Raw genomic sequence first — 20,578 nt, 5'->3', positions numbered from 1 at the left:
GCAATGCTGGAAGCAAAGAAAAAAAAAAAACAAAAAAACAACCAAACCAAAAACTCACAAACTACTACAGATGGTAGAAATAATTTTATCTTTTCAGAAGAGAAGCAGCATTTACTGCTGGGAGTCTAGGTCAAGCTGCCCTTTAATTCCCCTCGTGTCCAAGAGAGGCACGGCTTCACTTCTAGCCACACCGCTCTCGTCAGAAGCAAGCAAAGGCCGCCGAGTCAGGAGGTGAAGGTCTCCCTTACTGCCCCAGGGTCTCAACGAGCCCTGCCTGGAGAGGCTGGACAGTGCGTTTTCCACGAGGCCCAGCTGGAGGCAGGACGACATCAGGTGCAGGCTTCCTGGCCCTCACAGCCTTCGCGCCTTCCTGGGGCGGCAACCGTTGTGTGGGATGGGGGTGTTGTCTGTGATTGAGATCACTTCCAGGCCCCCCATGGTCAGGCCCTTGATGGCAGACTGGAAGGGGCAGGAGGAACAGGAGGATGGCACAGACCAGAGATGACGCCCCGGTGTCCAGACAGGGCTCGGACAGGGATGGGGATGGGGAGGCTGGCTCTGACGCCTGCCATCCAATCCCCTCCTCCCAGAGGCCTCCTCCCAACCCCTCCCCCAGGCCCTCAGTGCTGCCCACCTCCCGGTCCCACCTGCCACGCCCCACCCTGCCCTTTACAACCTAAAGACAAACAAGTCTTAAGCATTACGCTTTTGTAGTTCCCCCTGCCCGCAATGTGCCCCTTGCCCCCAAACTCATAAACACACCTGGCTAGTCCCTCGTCATTCTTGAGAAATCAGTAGAAATGTCACCTCTTTGGGGACACTTTGGTGATCCCACCCAAGGGGCTCCCAGCACCCGGGGCACAAGCTTCACCACTGTACCCACGAGTCTGTCCAGAGGGACTCATTTGTGACAGGCCCCAGGGACCCCCTTCCTGTCCCCAGCAGGCACTCAGTAAGCATCTAAGAAACTGAAGCTACGTGATCAGGGCTGGCCTGGAGAGGCTCAGTGGATCAGAAGCAACGGAGACAAACTTCAAGCCGTCAGGGAAATCTAGTCCCTCCTCTGCCCCGACCCCTACTTCTCTCACTAACTGGAGGACGAAGCGCAGAGGCTGGGCTGTGAAGAAGCGAGGTCACTTACCAAGCGCCCGGGCCCCAGGCCTTTGACCACAACTCGGACGTGGGTCACGCCTTTCCCCGTAGCTTTCTGCCAAGGAGCAGCAAGTGGTTAGTGCCCCTGGGAAAGAACCGCAACAGTCCCAGCCTTTGCTACCGCCCCCTGGAGTGACAGGGTTATGAGCTCCAGGGGGCAGGGACCCACACAGGCAAACAGGAGAGGACCGGGAAGGAAGCAGAGGGCTGACGGGTGCAGTGCAGACAGCCGAGCGCAGTCAGCTGGGGGCCCTTTCCGCCCGGGACGGCACTGCCACCTAGTGGATACTTCGAAATATTGCTCAGATTGTTCTCTGGATAAATGCACAATTTCAGACCATAACAATCCCTGGACTCCTGGCTGAGTCTCAATACCCTCGTAAAGAGTATTCTTTAATCATTTTAAATCTTGCATTAGAGTTGAAAGCTTTCTTTATTGATTATAAAGGCGGTTTATTACAGAAAGTCTGGAAAACTCACAGAAGTCACTCAACCCACCGTGTGGAAGCCACCTGTAACACTGACATTATTTTCTAAGTGTATATAACGTGTCCATCTAGTGGCCGTTGGCGGCATTGTGATGGTCACTAATGCAGTGCCGTCAGTACTTAGGGAAATGGAGCTTCGTTCGAGGGTCAGGGTCTCCTTCAGGGGACACTCTGGGTTTGGCAGTGTGAACCTTTGTGGCACCTGTGTCCCAGCAGCCAGTGTACAGGCTCTGGGCCCAGACCTGGGCGTTCAGTTCAGGGAGCCTGACTGGCTGCACGGCTGAGCAAGTGACACACTCCGAATGCCAACTGACTTTTAAAACGTGGGTAATACTGAGGGTCTTCGAGGATTCAAGATAACGAACATACAGTATCTGGTGTGTAGTAGATCTGCTCTGCCCTGCTCAGTCGTGTCTGACTCTGCGACCCCACGGACTGTAGCCCGCCAGGCTCCTCTGTCCATGGGATTTCCCAGGCAGGAACACTGGAGTGGGTAGCCATGCCCTTCTCCAGGGGACCTTCCCCACAGAGGGACTGAACTCGTATCTCCTGAGTCTCCTGCATCTGCAGGTGGATTCTTTACTGCTGAGCCATAAGGGAAGCTTGTATAGTAGATGCTCCATAAATACACACTAACAGCGGCACACTGCCAACTTGCTTCTAGAAAGATCTGCAGCAGTTCATGCTCAGTCTAGTACTGCGGAAGCGTCCTCCCCAAACTACACCTTCTCCAGATGGACTATCACCACAACCCCACCCCACCCAGCCCTCTGGTCTTTAAATCCAGGAGGCCTTGTGAGACTTCAGCAGCTGGCCCCTGCTCCTTCTAGCTACCCTCATGTTAGGGGACCCGACACGAGTTGGCAAACTCGTGCTTCTGAAGGGCTAGTGCAAGGACAATCTTCCTCCTGGTGATCAGCCATGCAGAAAGTGGAGCCCAGCACAGAGGGAGCAGAGAGAACACGCACGCACGCACGCACGCACGCACGCACGCACACACAGACACCTACCGCCGCAGCAGCTATGCCCGCTGTCTGTGCTGCGATGCCCGTGCCCTTCTTGGCATTCCGAAACCCCTCTGTGCCACAGGAGGCGCGGGCAAGGGGCTGGTGAGCGGCCGAGACCACCTGGATCTGTGTGCTGGGGAGGAAGGGGTGTACAGAATATGATGTCTGTTCAGGGGAGTGAGAGAGCACCAACCTATGCCCAGACAAGCCCCAGTGAGCAAGGAAAACACCATTTAGCTGCTTCCACCCTGAGCTTATCAGATGAGTTTTTTGAACTCTGGTAGGAGGTGTCAGGAAAGGTCAGAATCAACCCCTAAACCTCTGAATACTGACAAGTCGCAAACTCTACAAGAAGCTATTATGCATGGAAAGTCTGTGTTCCCCCACCTAGACTCATGCTGAAATTCAAACCTCTAATGTGATGGCTCTGGGAGGTGGGGCCTTTGGGAGGCGATGAGGTCATGAGGGTGGAGCCCTTGTGAGTATCAGTGGCCTGTCTCAGTGGTCTCTTCCACCACGTGGGGACAGGAGGAGAAGCTGGCCACTTGCAGCCTGGAAGAGCTCTCGCTAGAACCCGACCCTGCTGTCACGCTGATCTCTGACCTGCAGCCTCCAGACTGTGAGAAATAAACGTCTGCTGTTTCAGCCACCCAGTCTGGTACTTTGTTGTAGCAGCCTGAGCTGACCGACACCAGTGCCATGATCTGAGGGCGCTGAGTGTCATCCACAGGAGGGGTGGCGTATTTTCCCCTTCACATCTTGCCTGAAGACAATGTTTAAAGTAGATTCAAAGTCCTTTCTGGCATTCCCCAGCCCCCCACCTCCCCAAGAAACTGAATTTCACATTGGGTGATTTTAATGACTTTTCATTGGTAAAGTTTCAAATATACTCAAAAGCGGATATAATAACGTCTGAACTCCCCTGGGCTCACCATTCAGCTTCAACAATTAATAACTCATATCCAATCTGGTTTCATCTTTAAGCCTTGTTTCTTCTACTCCCCTCTACGCCCTACTAAGGGTTTATTTTGAAGCAAATCTTAGACCCATCATTTCATCTGTATTTCATTATATATCTCTAAAAGATAAGTAGTCTTCAACAAGTTAAATTAAAACTAAGAATAACTTCCATAAATCCCTAGACTTGCTTTCCACTCCCCCCTTAACCACCACCTGGTCTCATGGGCTGAAGAGCCCTCAAGAACTCACAAGCAGGGGAAGTGGAGGGTGGTTACAAGGTGACCTGCTGGAGCCAGCCCTGGGCTGGGGCCATCTGCTATGGGCCTGGCTATGGCTGCCATTTCCCTCCTAAGGCTTCTTGGGTCTTCTACACCAAACAGAACCACAAGAGAATTGCTTGTCCCTGAGACAACCTCAACAGAGCTCTACAGAGTAGGCCTCTTTAAAAAAGCAAAGAAACAAAGAGAACTAGCCTATACCGTTATCAGCCCGAGAAGAGAGGGACACCCAGGGGCTCTGACTCTGGGCTTGTAAGATGACAGCTGAAACGTGTCCTACGGCACCTCGCCTGGCACCCCACCTCTAGCCCTGACCACCCACTGTCTTTTGTACTGTTCTCTAAATTGCTTCGCAGGCCACTGCTGACCAAATACCAACCCCACCTCTAAGTGTGGGCCAGTCTGTGAGGATGTCACTGATGTCAGCAAGCTTTCCGCTGCCAACAGACAGTTGGGAACTTCCCCGGCACCATCTGAAAGCCACACAGAATGCGAGTCTTCCAACCTCGCTCAGCCCCACAAAGCAGACATCTGGTCCACAGTGGACCAAGGCCAAGTACTTTAAATCGACCCTTATTTGGAGGTTTCCCTTTGCTTAGTTTGTTAGTAAATCCTATATTCTGAAATAATCTCCCTCATTTATTTAATCAGCCATTCCCAGTACCAACACTTAACAACTACACTTTCATGGGAAGACCTTCTGGCTCTAAAATATACTCTAGCTCTGGAGCAGAACCAGAAAATACAGTTCCCAAGGATAGCAAAGGAATCTTTAACAATATGATATGGGAACCCAGTTCACATTTCCATTTATTCTGAATCAACTTTCTAAAGAGAGAGGAGATTTCCCCAAATGAGGAGGAATACTGGGCAGGGTGTTGTGCACCAGGACCCATGTGACTTGCCTGCCCCCCTGCGGGAGAAAGAAGCCTCCACCTCAGCCCTGCCCAGGAGTCTCTTCCCCACTTACTTGTTGTAGGATGCTTTAATGTGTGCGATTGGGATCTCCTCAAATTTCTTTCCTGCCCACCTCAGAGAGCTTTCCTGTCCGGGAAATGGAGGGTAAATGCTGCAATTAGAAGAAAAATTTTCCATAAAGTTGTTCTGGTATTTGTTTTTCAATTTAAAAAAACCCCACGTAGTTTAAAAAAAGCCAACAGCATAGACAAACTGGTAACAAAAGACAGCAGCCCTCTGCCCTGACCTGCTCCTGAGGTTGCTGCCCCCAACCCTTCTGGTGCTGCCAGAACACGGTATCTGTGAACACGGTCCTTCAGTGGCTGTTTCCCCGAGTGGCTGACTGTGGACACAGCTAATGACTTTCTGATAGAAAGAGAACTTAATCCATACTCCCCATCCTCCCTTATCTCTTCTAGTATAATCAGATCACTCTTTTCAGTCCTCTATAAACTATTCCTTCTGCAATTAAATAAAACACGGGCTTCCCTGGTAACTCAGTCCTGAAGAATCTGCCTGCCGATGCAGGAGACACAGGTTTGACCTCTGATCTGGGAGGATCCCGCATGTCTCGGGGCAACTAAACCGGTGCGCCACAACTATTGAGCCTGTGCCCTAGAGCCCAGGAGCCGCAACTACAGAAGCTGGAATACCCTGGAGCCTGTGCTCCACAACAAGAGAAACCACTGCAACAAGAAGCCTACAAACGGCAGCTAGAGAGCAGCTCCCACTGGCTGCAACAAGAGAAAAGCCCGTGTAGCAGCAAAGACCCAGCACAGTCAAAAATAAATAATAAAATAAAAAAAATCATTTTAAAAATTAAGTCAAACCTCTATTTCTTGCTGCATCAACCAGATACCTTGACTATCCTTGTTAAAAACAAAGACAAAATAAACTTAATAATACTTATAAAGATCATTATTGTTAAAAAAAAAAAAAAATTCCAGTATCCCTTAAGAGTGGAGACCTGCAAATTTTTTATGTAAAGGGCCAGAGAGTAAATATTTTAGGCTTTGCTGGCCATGATGCTTCTGTTGCAGCTACACAACTTTGCCACTGAGGTGCAGAAACAGCCACAGACAACAGTGAGTTAATAGGTGTGACTATGTTCCAATAAAGTTCTATTTATAAAAATCAGTCAACTGGCCACAGGTGGGTGGGTAGGGGCCAACTTGCCAGCCCCTACCAAGACCAGTGGATATCAGGGCTGGCTGAATGGCAGGACCATGTGACTCTGATGCTTCCACTCTGCCCTAGATTTCTGGATGGGACCTGAGAATCCATTTCTGAAGTAGCCCAGGTGAGTCAGGTGTGAACTCAAGGGTTCAGCACACTGGTCCAGACACTGCTGAGTTGAAGACCCCCCTGCCTCCCATCCCCCAGTCTTCTCTGTCCTCTGGCTATCTCTCGCTCAGGACTCTTCATTTTCAGGTGGAGAAACAGTACTGATAGGGGAACAGGGAAGCCAGGCCTTGGGCTGAGGGGCTTTTCCTTGGTTCAGAGTTTTGCTCACCACCTGTGCTTTTTAAATTCCAGACTCAAGCAAACCTGCAGCTGCACCCTGCCCGCAGGCACAGATCAGATCCGCGTTTGCACCTGCTCAGCCACTTGAACTACAGTGGGTTCTGATCAGAGAATACTACTATCTGAGCACCATCCTGTCTACTGGTTTTCCTGGAAATATTTAACAAAACAAAACTGTAACACAGTTGGGTATTCAGGAGTTACAAGTGTATTCTTTCCTGCTCTGCCTGATCTTAGAGATGATTTAGCATCCCAGCAGGTTGCCAGCTTAGCAGCTACATGCTGAGACTGACTGTGGAGGAGGCTCCATTGTTGTTATTTAGTCACTCAGTCCTGTGGGACTCTTTGCGACCCCATGGACTATAGCCTGCCAGGCTCCTCTGTCCTTGGGATTTCCTTGGACAGAGTGTGAGGCTCTGAGATGACATTAATGTTTAAAACCTTATAAGTTCCCCATTAATAATTTCTTCTATCGACTTGCAGGTCAAACACTTAAGCCTTCTGAAGTCTGAACACGCCAGCATTATGTCTTTAATAGGGCAAGATTTTCAAACTAGAAAGGAAACAGAGCTTGAACCATTTAACTGAGGGTGCAGACAAGATCAAGCTTTTAAGCTTCCCACGTCCACTGAACAAGCGGTTCACCCCAAGGCAGCCCAGGAACGGGAAAGACAAAGCCTTCTGGTGCTGCTCTGCTGGCTCTTCACACCCATCCTCAAAGCACGTCTGCGCACACAGCATCTCTTTAAAACGGCTGACAGGGACTGAAAACGGCCGGCACAGGTGGCCAGAGGAAAATACACAGGAGTGCCTACCGTCCTCTCTCCATGTCATGGTTTCTTGACCTTAGTGCCACTGACATTTTGGGCAGGGGGATTCTTTGGCGGGGGGTGGCTGATCTGAGCACTGTGGGGTATTTAGCAGCATCCTTCACCTCTACCCAACTAGGTACTGACTCTCAAGCTGTGACAACCAAAAATGTCCTCAGACGTTGCTACAAGTCTCCTTGGAGAAACAGTGGCCCCAGGCTGGGAACCACTGGTTTCCATTAACGACTCCAGCATCAAGAGGGCCCTCAGTACTGCTGGCGATCACACAGCGCACCCCTGCTCAACTGCCCTCTCACTGGCCTGGATGACTAGTCTGTACCTTCTTTTGTCCCCTCAGACCTTCAGCTTCTTTCTGCTTCCTTGCTGCCAGCTGATGACCTTCACAAAGAAATAGAAGCAATCAGGTTTCCCTTCAGCTGCCACTACTGAACAGCTGTGCCCCCAGTCTCTGCCTTGTCTCCCGTGATGATGCTCCACTTGCGTGTCCGCCCCTCAAGGACAGCACTCCGGCAATGTTCCTGCTCCAGCATCTGCATTCTTCCACCTCTTCATCGCCTCTTTCCCCTTGGCAAAACATGCAGTCATTTCCCCAGTCTAAAACCAAACAGAAGCCTCTGGATGCCAAAGCCTCCTTGAGCTCCTGCCCGTTCCTCTATGCCCCTTAAAGGACTGACCATACCTGCTGCTTCTGTCTTCTATTCTCCCTGAATCCACACCATTCAAACCTTAGCCCCTCATACTCCACCAAACATGCCCTACTCGAGGCCACCACAAATTCACAGTATTAAGTCCTACGAGCAGTACTGTTATCAGTCTATGGACTAGTCAATCATATTAGTAGCATTTGATAAAGCTAATCAACTTTTGAATCACAGGGAAAAAAAAAGTCTCTCCAGCGTTTTTTCAGTACCTCTCTGGAGGGTCCTTCTTTCTCTTCTGCTGATTCCTCCTCAGTTCCCCAAATCTCTAAATGCCAGAGGCTACAGGGTTCAGTCCTTAGACCTCTCCTTCACTTTACCTACCCTTTCTCTCTTGATGATCTTGTATCTTATGATTTTAGACATCATCTAAGGAATTCCTTGGTGCTCTCATTGCCAGGGGCCCTGAGTTCAATCCCTAATTGGGGAACTAAAATCTCAAAAGCCGTGTGAGGGAAAAAGAAATCATCTATAGATTGTCTTCCAAATGTGTACGTCTACCTCAGATCTGTGCCCTGAATTCCATTTCTAATTGCTAATATTGTATCCCCACTTGGATATTAATTAAACATCTCAAGTCTACAATTCAAGCTCCTGCAGTCTTCCCCATCTTCATGACAATTCCATCTTTCTAGTTGTTTAGGCCCCAAATTTTAGAACGTCCCTTCAGTTCGCTCCTTTTCTTATACCTTAACAAATTCTGTTGGTTCCACCTTCTAAGTGCATCTGTCTGACCATTTATACTGTCTCTACAGCTGCCACCCTGGACCCTGCCAGCATCGCTTCTCACTGAGATTATCTCAGTAGTCTTCTGATTGCTTAGGAGACTTCTCCCATCTTCGATCCTCGCTCTCCTACAGTTTAATATCAATGCAGTGGCCAAAAGGACCCTTTAAAAGGTAAGCATGAGCATGTCAACCCTCCATTTAGAATTCTCCAGTGACTTCCCATTTCTCTCAGAATAAGGTGAAGTCCTCACAATGGCCCACAAGGGATAACAGGATGTAGCCCTGCATGCCTGATGCACCCCTCATATGCTTGTCTTCACCACTCACTTTTACTTCTCACTCCACTGTGGCCTTCTTGCTCAGACACTAGACACACTCCTATAATCTGTCATACTTCTTTTTCTTATGTTCTATTTACTGTCCCCTAGCCACTCAAATTTAAGCTTCACCAGGGCAGGGATTTTGGTGTGTTTGGTCACCGATGTGTCCCCAACACCCTGAACAGTGTCTGACATTGTTGAGTGACCACAACAGAATCTTCTTCAATTCCTTTGGCAGCTCCCCACTGCCCACAGTGGGGAGTGGGTAAAAGCCCCACTGCATCTTGTGGTTTTAAACATCATCTATGTGATAAGTCTTCCAAATGTCTATGTCTGACTCACATCTGTCCCTTGAACTTCATCTCTAATAGCCAATATTGTATCTCCACTTGGATGTTAATCAAATATCTCAAACTTAAACATGCAAATCCAAGCTCCTAATGATTAATGACAATTCTCTCTTTCCAGTTGTTTAAGTGAAGTCACTCAGTCGTGTCCGACTCTTTGTGACCCCATGGACGGCAGCCTACCAGGCTCCTCTGTCCATAGGATTTTCCAGGCAAGAGTACTGGAGTGGGTTGCCATTTCCTTCTCCAGGGGATCTTCCCGACCCAGGGATCGAACCTGGGTCTTCTGCGTTGCAGACAGACACTTAACTGTCTGAGCTACCAGGGAATCCCTTCCAGTTGTTTAGGCCAACAGTTTTAGATGAACATCTAACATGCTCGTTATCTACAGATAAGGCTCTTAGCATTCTGATTCCTTCTCACCCTGCTGGCCTCATCTACCTTCACACACACACACACTTGACTACACAACATTCATACTGCGTGCCTTACACAGACTGTTAACTTTGCATAAAGTGACCTTTCATCTTTTCTAGCTGAGTTTCCATTCAATTCAGCTCTTAGCATTACATTATTTTCCTGGCACTCTTGTCTGATTTCCTCGAGTTAGACACTCATTCTTTCATACTTTAAAGCAACCAGCTCTTACGTCCAGTAAACTACTGATCAGATTATGGTGAAAACGTGTGCATGTTTGTCTTTCCTGGTTGACTGTGAACTACTTGTGCGAAGGAATGATCTTCTGCATTTGTACCCTCAGAACCAAGCAGGTTCTTAGTAAACGTCTGCTAAATGCGTGTGAAATACAACTAGCACACAGAGGCAGTGTCCCTGGCGGGAAGCAAGATGCCAGTTGCTGGCTGAGACCGAGTACAAAAACCACCCTGGACCTTAGACCAACTCTAAAAAGCGCATAACAACCTTTACCTTACTACCCCTTCCGCCCCATTTTGTATCGGAGACCCTGATCCCACGAGGGAAACAAAAGTGGTGATATTTAATTATACACCTTCGACATCCACTCATTCATCAAAAGTTCACTGATCCTTACAACCTTTTCCAGTACGCTTTCCACTTCAAGTAAGGAAAAAGCTGAGGCTCTAAGGTTAATCTGCATAAGGTTCCACAGTGACAAAGAGCTGGGAATTCACTGGTGTTCTGACCCTGGAAGGTGGTGCCAGTCGCCAGAGGGCTGGACCTAAGTGGCCCTTACCTGAAGCTGCTGCGGCTCGGAGCTGGAGCCGGAATCTCCGACTTCTCAACCTCCTCCTTGGCCGCTGCGTCTTGCATCTGTTGGGCGCTCATGTGGATGGTGGGGGCCGGCACTCTGGCCACGACCCTGCGGAGAAAGAAGGCTCAGGGAGGTCCAGATCTAAGCGAGTCCTGACTGGACTCTAGGAGTCCAAGTGGCTCATGGGACACGGGCAGGAGCGCATTCCCGGGTGACTGTAGGCTCGGAATGAGTAACCATCTTACCTGGTCGTCGGCGGCCAAGCCCATGACCGCAAGAGCCAGGATCCAGCGTTTCTTACAACCTGCATGACTTAAGTTGACCTCAGTCAGCTCCCGTCCGCGGCGACCGCGGGACTTAGCTCTTCCCGTCATGCTGCTCCCGCGCTGCCTTGTGGGAACATAGGATTGGCCCAGGACCTCGCCGGGAACCGCGGTGCGTTGTGGGAAGTTTGAAAGATGGCGGCGCCCACAAGGCGGAGTGTGTTAGGGCTGGCGAGGTGCTGGCGGCGGTTCGAGAGCCCCTGGAGTTTGGGTTCTCGTAGCTTGACCCTTGCGGCTGCACCGTCGAATAGCGCATCTCCATGGCGCCTGTTGGGTGCGTTGTGCCTGCAGCGGCCACCGCTGGTCTCGAAGCAGTTGACCCCAATGCAGGAAGAGATGGCAGCCCTGCTACAGCAGGTGGGTTGAGGTGCGGGTTGTGTCTTGTAGGTGCAATTGGGGACGCAGTAGAGGTACGCTGGCTTGGGTTTGATCCTGGCCCCACCACTGATTAACTTGTGTGACTTTGGGCAAGTCACTTCACTTCTCTGAGCTTCGGTATGCTTTCCTGCAAAATGGTGCCTACCTTTTGGGTTCCTGCGGTACGTAGTACGCGTTCAGTAAGAGGCACGTCGTTTTCATTGATCTTCTCTGTCGTTACCTTCTGCAGCTCTCTGGAGAGGCTCTTCTTTTTTTCGACACATAGGGGTGCGATGCTAAACTAGACGGATTCAGTCCCCATCATAGGTGGTTGACAGTTTGGAGAGAAAAATGGCTTTGTCATGTAATGAGCGTAAAGAAAAGACACAGGGCACATCCGTAAGATGTCTGTGATGTTTATAACATGGACAAAACCGGTGTATTGGCAACGAAGGTCCTAAATCCCCATAGGCAGTGATTAAAGATATTATGTCTACCTAGAACCTGAGGCGTTTTTGTCTTAGCTTCCTTGGTGGCTCAGAGGTTAAAGCGTCTGCCCGCAATGCAGGAGACCTGGGTTCGATTCCTGGGTCGGAAAGATTCCCCTGGAGAAGGAAATGGCAACCCACTCCAGTATTCTTTCCTGGAGAATCCCATGGACGGAGGAACCTGGTGGGCTACAATCCACGGGGTCGCAAAGAGTCGGACATGACTGAGTGACTTCACTTCACTTCACTGAGAGATTCAAGCTTCATTTCTGTGCCTTTTATTTGGCTTGTTAACTTACTCTGCAAACATTTTAAAGTCACCTTTTAAACTTTGTGCAGACACTGTGCTAAGTGGTAGGGATGCAGTGGTGAATAAGACAGAGGTAGCCTTGGTTCTTAGAGGGATTCAGTTTGGTGGAGGGGGTGTCAATCAATAACCAAATAACCACATGGTTATGGAACTGCAGTCTCTGGTAAGTGTAATAAAGGAAAACACAGGGTACTGTAATAGTGTTTAACAGGGATGTTAATTTGATTTTAATGGAAGGTGTCAAGGAATATCTTTTAAAATAAGTGACATTTAAATTGAGATCTGAAGGATGAGTAGGAATCTCCCAGGAGAGCATGAGAGAAAACATTCTAGAAAGAAGGAATGGCATCTGTAAAATGCCTGAGGCAGGATAGTCCATGGAGAGTGAGATTCTGGGCAGAGACTGGCATGACTGGAGGGTGGTGAGTGGGCAGGCACTGCCTGTCCTAGTCCTCTCTTGCTTGTGGTGGTCTTGATGTTTGAATGCATTTTAATACTTCAGGAAATGCAGCTCAAGCCCGCAGGGAAGGTGGCCTTTCTCCTCTGTTTTCTTTGGCGTGTTTCGATCATGTGCCTGGTTATGTTGGGTGCTAAGCTTCTGAATCTGTCAAGTGCACTGTGACTGTGTTTTATTGGTTTTCTTTTCTTTTAATTTTCCCAGTTTGGGGTAGATTTTTGCTCTTTTAATTTTCCCAGGTTGAGATAGAGAGAAGCCTATATTCAGACCATGAACTTCGTGCGTTGGATGAAGCTGAGCAACTGGCAAAGAAAAAAAGTGACCTTTATGAAGAAGATGAGAAGAATATATTGCTGGTGCAGGACTTGGAAGACATGTGGGAGCAGAAATTCCTACAGTTCAAACCTGGAGCTCGAATAACAGGTTTGTGGTCTCTTCAGCCCAGTTAGAGGTAGGAGGGTGGATATTCTGATTTGCAAATAAAGAATACTTGCTTACTCTCTGCTTTGTGTTTTAAATAATAATTTCAAATGATAAAACTTTTTAACATGGGAGAAAAATTCTTTTCACAGTTCTTCACATCCATCCTAATATAATATTTTAAAAGTCTGTGTTGTTTTTGAGTGGGATGTATGGTTATTGAGGGAACTCTCCAGGTGGCTCGGTGGTAAAGAATCTGCTTGCCAGTGCAGGAGCTACAGCAGAGGTGGGTTTGATCCCTGGGTTGGGAAGATCCCCTGGAGAAGAAAATGGCAACCCACTTCATTATTCCTGCCTGGAAAACTCCATGGACAGAAGAGCCTGGTGGGCTATAGTCCTTGGGGTGGCATAGAGTCAGACACGACTGAGTGACTGAGTACACATGGGTGCTGGAACAGCTGTGTCTCAGTGAAGCCTCAGGAATGTTATCTGTATTTAACTCCTAGTTTGGGACTGAGAGTAGGGGAAGTTAAGCCTTTCCCACTCGTTTCCTGTGTTTTATCTGAATTCCCTCCCAAAGCAGGGGGTTAAGTTCTCTTATTCTTGTTTCACAGTGAAAACTGAAGTAGAGACTGGTTAAGTCAGTAATAGTGTCAAAACCAAAGAATTAGTAGTGTCTGGGAATTGCTTCTTTTCCAAAGGCTCAAAGTACATTGTGTTCTGCTCTTCAAAGGAGGAGTGCAGCTTTGGGTTTCTTCTTGTTAAATTTTAGTTTCCTCGAGATTATGGGACTCTATCCTGAGAGGAGTCAGAGTTAGAGAGATGGGGTCAGGGTTCTAATTTGGTTATAAGTTCTTTGAGGGCAAAGATTGTGGCCCTGCCTTAAAGGAGGATCCTGAAACCCTAATCTTCTTGGTTCTGGCAGAACATGCTCCTCCTGTCTCCTGTGACCACTCCCCCCCCACCCCCCCACCCCCCCACATCTCTTCTATGCAGATGCTGACGTAAAGAATGACCGAAGCTCGCTGCATCGGAAGCTTGATAGGAACCTTATTCTGTTGGTCAAAGAGAAGCTTGGAGACCAGGACATTTGGATGCTGCCCCAGGCCGAGTGGCAACCCGGGGAGACCCTCCGCCAAACAGCTGAACGAACCCTGGCCACACTCTCAGGTGAGCTCTCTGCCTCACTGCTAAATCCCGCAAGACACACTCCAGACTCAGCCTCAGGATTTGCAGGCTGACTGTGTGCCTGACTTTTACTAGTAGGCTAATGGAAACTTGGGCTTCCCAGGTGGCTTTGCGATAAAGAATCTACCTGTAATTCAGAAGACCCGGGGTTCCATTACTGGGTTGGGAAGGTCCCTTGGAGAAGGGAATGGCCACCTACTCCAGTATTCTTGCCTGAAGAATCCCATGGACAGAGGAGCCTGCCTGAAGGATGGAGAGTTTCAGCCTCTGCTCGCTAAAGCTTGTCTTCCCAACAAAGTGCAAAACATTCACCTCTCCGTTTCCAGTTTTGCATTCTTGAAAATTTTTCAATCTATAAAAATAGGTGATTCTAGTACTTTTTCTGGCTTAAGTGGCCCAGATCTTCTTTGGGGCCCAGTATCATAAAATATTTTGTCATCATAGCTATGAGAGATCTTGTTGCCTTAATAGGTTCTACTCGCCTTCCCTTCAGTGGCATCTCTGCCTCTCCACTCGGAGCACCAGTGAGGCTGTTTGTTCCAGCGAGATCTGGTGATCAACACTCACAATAAAATGTGCTTCAGTTCTTATGGCACTTGAAGTTTCATTTCTCACTGTTCGTGGTTTCCTGTCACAAAATTGATTAGGATTAGTTACATGGTTTTCTCCTTTCCTACATTTTTGATTCTTATAGTTTATGGACTCTTGAGGAAGTGGATTTTTTGTGTGTGTTTGCCTCTACATAGTATGCATCTTTTCCTGATCTGTTTTGCACAGTCGCTCCTCTCCCCTCCCCCCTTTTTAAGGCAGCGTCTTTGTGCTGAGGATTTAGAGGCCGTGGAATCTCTTTAATTCTGTCACGTCTAGAGCATGGTCAGTCATACTCAGTTCTCTCCTCATCTCAGAGTTCTGATCCTGAGCAAGTGTTGCGGAGCCTGATTTTAGGTGACCCACTGCCTTCTCGAATTGAGTTTTGGGTGTCTCACTGAAACATGAGATTTTTCATTCCTTGGCCATTTGGTATCATTTTGAGGAAGATCCCTTGGTTGGTAATTATCTTTTGCTCCATATTGCTCAGCATTTGACAATATGTGTTGTCCCTAACTGACCTGTGATTTAGATTCTGTCCCAGGGCCCAGCACAGAGACCGCCAACCAAGAAACGCCCAGACTTTCTCTGAAAGAGGTTCATTTGCTTAACATAAAGCATCGACGTGGGGGACTGTTCATGCATCTAGGGGCCTGCAGAAACACCTTTCGGGGACAGAGGTTGAAGGTGCTATCCCTGTGCTGTTCCTTGCCCCTGTGGAGGTTTTAAAATTTAGTTCATTCAGAACTGATGCTCCTGCCAGTTTCAGCCTGCTTCTCTTTTTGTCCTTGCAGCCTTGCTTGTTGGCAGCACCACGTATGCATTCACCCAACTAGACACCTCAGCGTTATCTTTGACCTCATTCCGGGATCCCCTAAGTTCCTGAGTGCTACCTGGTCTGTTCTAAATAGTCCGTCTTTGTGCCCGCAGCTCTTCAGGGAGTCTTTTCACTTCCTGCTAGATCAGGGTTTCTGAGCCTTGCCTTGGCACTCTGGAAATCTGGGGCAGGATCATTCTTCTTCGGGGCTTCTGTGGTTCTGTCTAGGCTATTTACTGCAACATCTCTGGCCTCTGTCTGCTTGATTGTAGTAGCACTACTTTGGTTGTCTCTAGTGTAACAACCGAAAATGACTCTGAATACTGCTGGAAATTACCTGGGGTCTGGAATCTCTGCGGTTGAGAACCGCCACCCGGGAGTACTGAGGCAGACACCACACAAGCCCCCTTCTTGCTTTTGTGTTGTCGTTTTCAGTGCCGCCAGAATCAGCCTTCTTAAACACAAATCCCTTGTCGCTTCTCTGCTTGAAATCTTAAAAGGTTTCCCATAAAAGCAGACTTTTGAGCACGGCCTAGGCATACTTTTTGCTCTGGTCCCAAGCTCATCAGTCTTCCGTCTTGCTGATCATTCATGTATATTCTAAGTTCAGACCTAGCAAGCCTTTTGAATAATGTCGTATTTCTTGTGTCCCGGTTTTGGGGCCTGCCTGTCCAAAACAAAGCTTTGGTCCTACCTAGTCCGACTGCTTGGTTTTTAAAACTCAGCTCGTCCCTTCTGCCCTCTGTGGTGGAAGCTTCTGGGTAGAGAGCTCGACTCCTTCCTCTAGGCTCCTGTAACGTTCACAGAGTGCCCTTACTCAGTTTATCCAGCAGAAATTCTTTCTGTGCCTTCTTGTTGCTGGTCACTGTCCGGGCAGTGGGGTCACAGTGATCTATAGGACTCTACCTGGGCCTCCTGGGGGCTTATGTCCTAGTGAAGAAGATGCTCTTCATTCCATTGCTGTTTAATTGTTGATTAACAGGCAATTTCTTCTCAGCCAGAATTCTGAAAATACGGATAGGATTTTGTCCTTTCAGTCATCCCAGTTCTCAGCAGAGTACCTGGCACAGAGTAGGTACTTGCTGAATATTTGTTGTTGTTTACTTGCTAAGTCATGTCTGACTCTTTGCAACTCCATGGACTGTAGTACACCAGGCTTCCCTGTCCTTCACTATCTCCCAGAGTTTGTTCAAACTCATGTCCATTGAGTCAGTGATACCATCCAACCATCTCCCATCCAAATGCTTCTGAGATCAGACGATATCGGGCGTGTTAGGGTGGTATGGCCGTAGGCCCATCCAAACATCTCATCCTCTGTGGCCTCCTTTTCCTCTTGCCCTCAGTCTTTGCCGGTATCAGGGTTTTTTCCAGTGAGTCGGCTCTTTGCATCAGGTGACCAAAGTATTGGAGTTTCAGCTTAAGCATCAGTCCTTCCAAAGAATATTCAGGGTTGATTTCCTTTAGGATTGACTGGGTGGATCTCCTTGCAGTCCAAGGGCCTCTTCAAGAGTCTTCTGCAATACCACAGTTCAAAAGCATCAACTCTTGAGTGCTCAGCCTTCTTTCTGGTCCAACTCTCAACATCTGTCCATGATTACTGGAAAAACCATGGCTTTGACTAGACGGATCTTTGTTGGCAAAGTGATGTCTCTGCTGTTTTATATGCTGTCTAGGTTTGTCATAGCTTTTCTTCCAGTGCTGAATGTTTAATGAGTAAGTGGTATGGTAGTGTAAGCACTCAACTACTGTTCTGGCTCTGCCACCAGTGTGAGTACTGCTAATGAGACTTAGGCAGCCTCTGTGTGCCCCCCTGATCTGGCCCCCCAGCAGCCTGTGTGTCCGCAGGAGAGGGAGTGAGGTGGTGGTGTGAAATGGGAAAACAGGAGGGGCCTTTGCTGCACTTCAGGCTTCCTCAGCCATCATGCAAAAGTCGGTGGCTGGGTTTCTTCCCAGGATCATTGAGCTCAGATCCTCAGCTTTCTTCTGCTCATTCACAGTGCTCAGTTTTGCCTGCTGGGCCCCGCGTGGAAAGGGGCTCCTCTCTTCTTGGTACCATGCTTTCCTCCGTTGAACATTCCCGTTGCCATAAAGAAGAGTGAAAGGATATGTTGGTTTCTTATAGGTGCATAGAAAATGGAATAGGTTGATTTATTTCAAATTCATGAAAATCATAAATAACATGAAGTAATTAAGATGACAAAGGAAAGCTCAGGCAGCTTATAAGTATAAAAAAGTCAGAGTCTGTTCCTTTCCATCTGTTTGGCACACTTCCCAGGTATTTCTGCAAGATGGAATTCCTAGAAGTGAAATTAATGGTCAAGGATGGACACATCTAAGATTTTGATAAGGTACCACCAAAGTGCCCTGCAGAACATACTTAAAAATTTTTCCCTGTCCAGTCAGTAAAAAGAATGATCTTTAGATTAGCAGTTTCCTTTCTTTTTTATTGGGTAATGTGTTTATTTGGATTAGTGGCCAGTGGTTAGAGTGGCCATCTGCGTATTTTTCACATGGCTATTGGTTTTTCTTTACCCGTGAACCACTTATTTAGATTCTTTGCTCAGGTTTATAATGAACTCTTTTTTTTCCCCTTTTTGATTTAATTTAATCCATTTTCCCAGGTCATAGAAAAGTAATGTGTATTCATTGACTTAAGTGGAAAATTCAGAAACGTGTAAAGAATCATGCCAGTGTAATTCCACCACCCATAGATCCCCACTGCTGACACTTTATATTGTAGGTGAGCTCACATCATACGTGGATTCCTCATCTAATGCTGATAGTGTTGTTACTGTTTTTGATATTGACAAAAGCCATTCATTGTATATGGTGAAAAAGTATCACACAGTGTCTGGTAAATGTACAACTGTAAGAAGTAATAGGTAATTTTCCTGTCTTAGAGGCAACCACCATGAATAGTTTTTTTGTGTATCCTTTTAGCAATTGTAAGCACATACTTATTTTATCTGTTCCTTTTTTCCATGAAGTGGGCACACTTAAACATGTACATATATGTGTATGTATATACACACATAGTTATGGACCTTCCTTTTCTCATACACAGCTTTTAAGCATATCTTTATATCAGCAAGTGAAGACATATCTTACACTTTTAACACCAGTGTAATGTTTCATATATGTATGTACTGCAGTTTGTTTAACCAGTCTGTTGCTTTTATTAAAAAAAAAAGCTGCAGTGAACATCTGTGTACACTCCTTTGCTCACATGGGCAAATAAATATTGAGGAGGGTGAAATTCTAGAAGCAGAATTGTCAGATCAGAGGGTTTGTATTATTAAATTTGATATCTCTGGCCAAGTAGAGCAGTTATACTAATTATATACCACGTACATTTGAGAGAACCCAGTTTTCCTTTCTCCTTGATGAGCAGTGTGCTGCTCAAAGTTTTTGAGCTTAAATAGTAATGGTACGTCTTTGTCGTTTTAATTTGTATTTATTGAGTTATTAATGAGTTGAGCGTCTTTATGAGTTTATAGTTCATTGATAATTTATCTTCATGGGAACTTGTTGTTCATATGCTTGGTTCATTTTTCTTTCAGAGTTGTTGGCTTTTTCCTCATTGATTTCTACGTACTATTTAATACTCATATCTTAAGATGTTCCTTTGTTCAGTGTGTCGAAAATACTTTTCCTAGTTTGTCATTATGTCTGACTTTTTTATGCTTCATTTTTCCCTGCAGAAGGATTTTAACTTTTATGTAAATGAATAGGCCTTTTCTTTTTTGCATTTTGTGTCTTGGTTAGGATTTCCCCTCTCAAAAATGATTCAGAAAGTATCCCACATGTTTTTTTTAATAGTACTCTTATGGTTTCTTTTTTCTTTAGTGAAGAATTTTAAAATACAGAAAAACTCAGAAAATATTAAACATCCATGAAACCATCATTCAAAATGAACAAACCTTTCGTGAAAATTTTAACCTGGTGTGAGATCTTTGATCTGTAGGGTGTCAGTTTGGGTGTGAGGAGTGAGCTTGTGATCCAGTTTTATTTTTTCACTAGCCCATTCTCCCGGTTCCATTTAGTAACTGATCCGTTATTTCCTCATCCTTTGAAATGCTGTGTTGGTGTTGTTAACCCATTGTTATAGATTGCAAAGATCCTCCATCTCTCTTTGCCTTTTAACTTTGGTTTTCACCTTGCAGCAGTCAAATTGGGACCTTTCAATACTTTTCAAGTGATACTCCCTTTAAAAGGGCTGATGAACTTTGCTTTACAGATATAAGTGTCTCGGTCCTTCGTCAGCAGGTGGTGACCGGGCTGAGTCTGGAAGCTCAGTGCTCTGACTCCCAGGTAGTGTTGTTTAGGCTGCCTTGCGGACTTCAGTCTGAGAGCAGTAGCTTGGCATGAGGAATGGACCCAGGGAATCTGGTCGGGAATCCCGACCAAGGGCCGGGAGCTTTTGGCTTGAAAGGAGATGAGGGTCTTCAGGATCGACCCTGGTCCTCATCCTCGGGGATGGCGTTCCCCTCAGGCCAGAAGCAGCTCTCACAGAGACCCCTGCTGCTTTCGGGCCCCAGGGTAAACAGGTGCGAGTGTCCTCATCTTCCACTTCTGTTCCCCGCTCCCCTCCTCCTCAGAAAACAACCTGGAAGCCAAGTTCCTGGGAAATGCACCCTGCGGCCACTACAAGTTCAAGTTCCCCCAGGCAGTGCGGGCGGAGGGCAGCCTTGGGGCCAAGATCTTCTTCTTCAAAGCCCTGCTGCTAACCGGAGACTTTTCCCCGGCCATGGAGAAGGGCCGTCACGTGTGGGCCAGCAAGGAGGAACTGGGTGACTATTTGAAGCCAAAATACCTGGCCCAGGTTAGGAGGTTTCTCTTGGACCTCTGACGGACTGAGCTGCCGGTGGACAGTGCTCGGACAGGTCTACGGTTGGGCCTCAAGGACATGGTACGGTGTTCTCATCTCTACGGGAATATCAAGCGGCAAACTAAGTTCTGAGAAATAAATGGGTTTACCATTGTGTGGGTCTCGGTTGATTTATCCTTTGAAGACTGTTGTCTTCTCCTTGTGAAGAGAGAGCCATCTCTTAGGGTGTTTTATCCTTTTTCTCCTGAGTTCGTGATTGAGTAGTATTGCATTGCTTCGTAG

The 20,578-nt window shown here is 47.3% G+C and overlaps 2 protein-coding genes across 2 annotated transcripts; one reads left to right on the top strand and one right to left on the bottom strand.

Annotated features, from left to right (window-relative positions):
• Window positions 1-69: 69 nt before the first annotated feature.
• On the bottom strand, window positions 70-10,923 carry MRPS11 (mitochondrial ribosomal protein S11). The gene is made up of 6 exons (XM_069559685.1): window positions 10,766-10,923; window positions 10,503-10,628; window positions 4,856-4,954; window positions 2,651-2,780; window positions 1,142-1,207; window positions 70-459 (listed from the first exon to the last, which is right to left on the bottom strand). Exons 1-6 carry the CDS (start codon window positions 10,828-10,830, stop codon window positions 352-354), a joined length of 594 nt encoding a protein of 197 aa, XP_069415786.1. The 5' UTR covers window positions 10,831-10,923; the 3' UTR covers window positions 70-351.
• Window positions 10,484-20,450, top strand: MRPL46 (mitochondrial ribosomal protein L46). Its single transcript, XM_069559684.1, has 4 exons — window positions 10,484-11,200; window positions 12,695-12,878; window positions 13,872-14,045; window positions 20,067-20,450. Exons 1-4 carry the CDS (start codon window positions 10,979-10,981, stop codon window positions 20,315-20,317), a joined length of 831 nt encoding a protein of 276 aa, XP_069415785.1. The 5' UTR covers window positions 10,484-10,978; the 3' UTR covers window positions 20,318-20,450.
• Window positions 20,451-20,578: the final 128 nt, after the last annotated feature.

Source organism: Ovis canadensis, chromosome 18 (assembly GCF_042477335.2).
Source record: "Ovis canadensis isolate MfBH-ARS-UI-01 breed Bighorn chromosome 18, ARS-UI_OviCan_v2, whole genome shotgun sequence".
Classification (NCBI taxonomy): Eukaryota; Metazoa; Chordata; class Mammalia; order Artiodactyla; family Bovidae; genus Ovis; species Ovis canadensis.
Note: the sequence above shows the minus strand (reverse complement) of the source record. Positions and strands in the feature narration are given on the sequence as shown.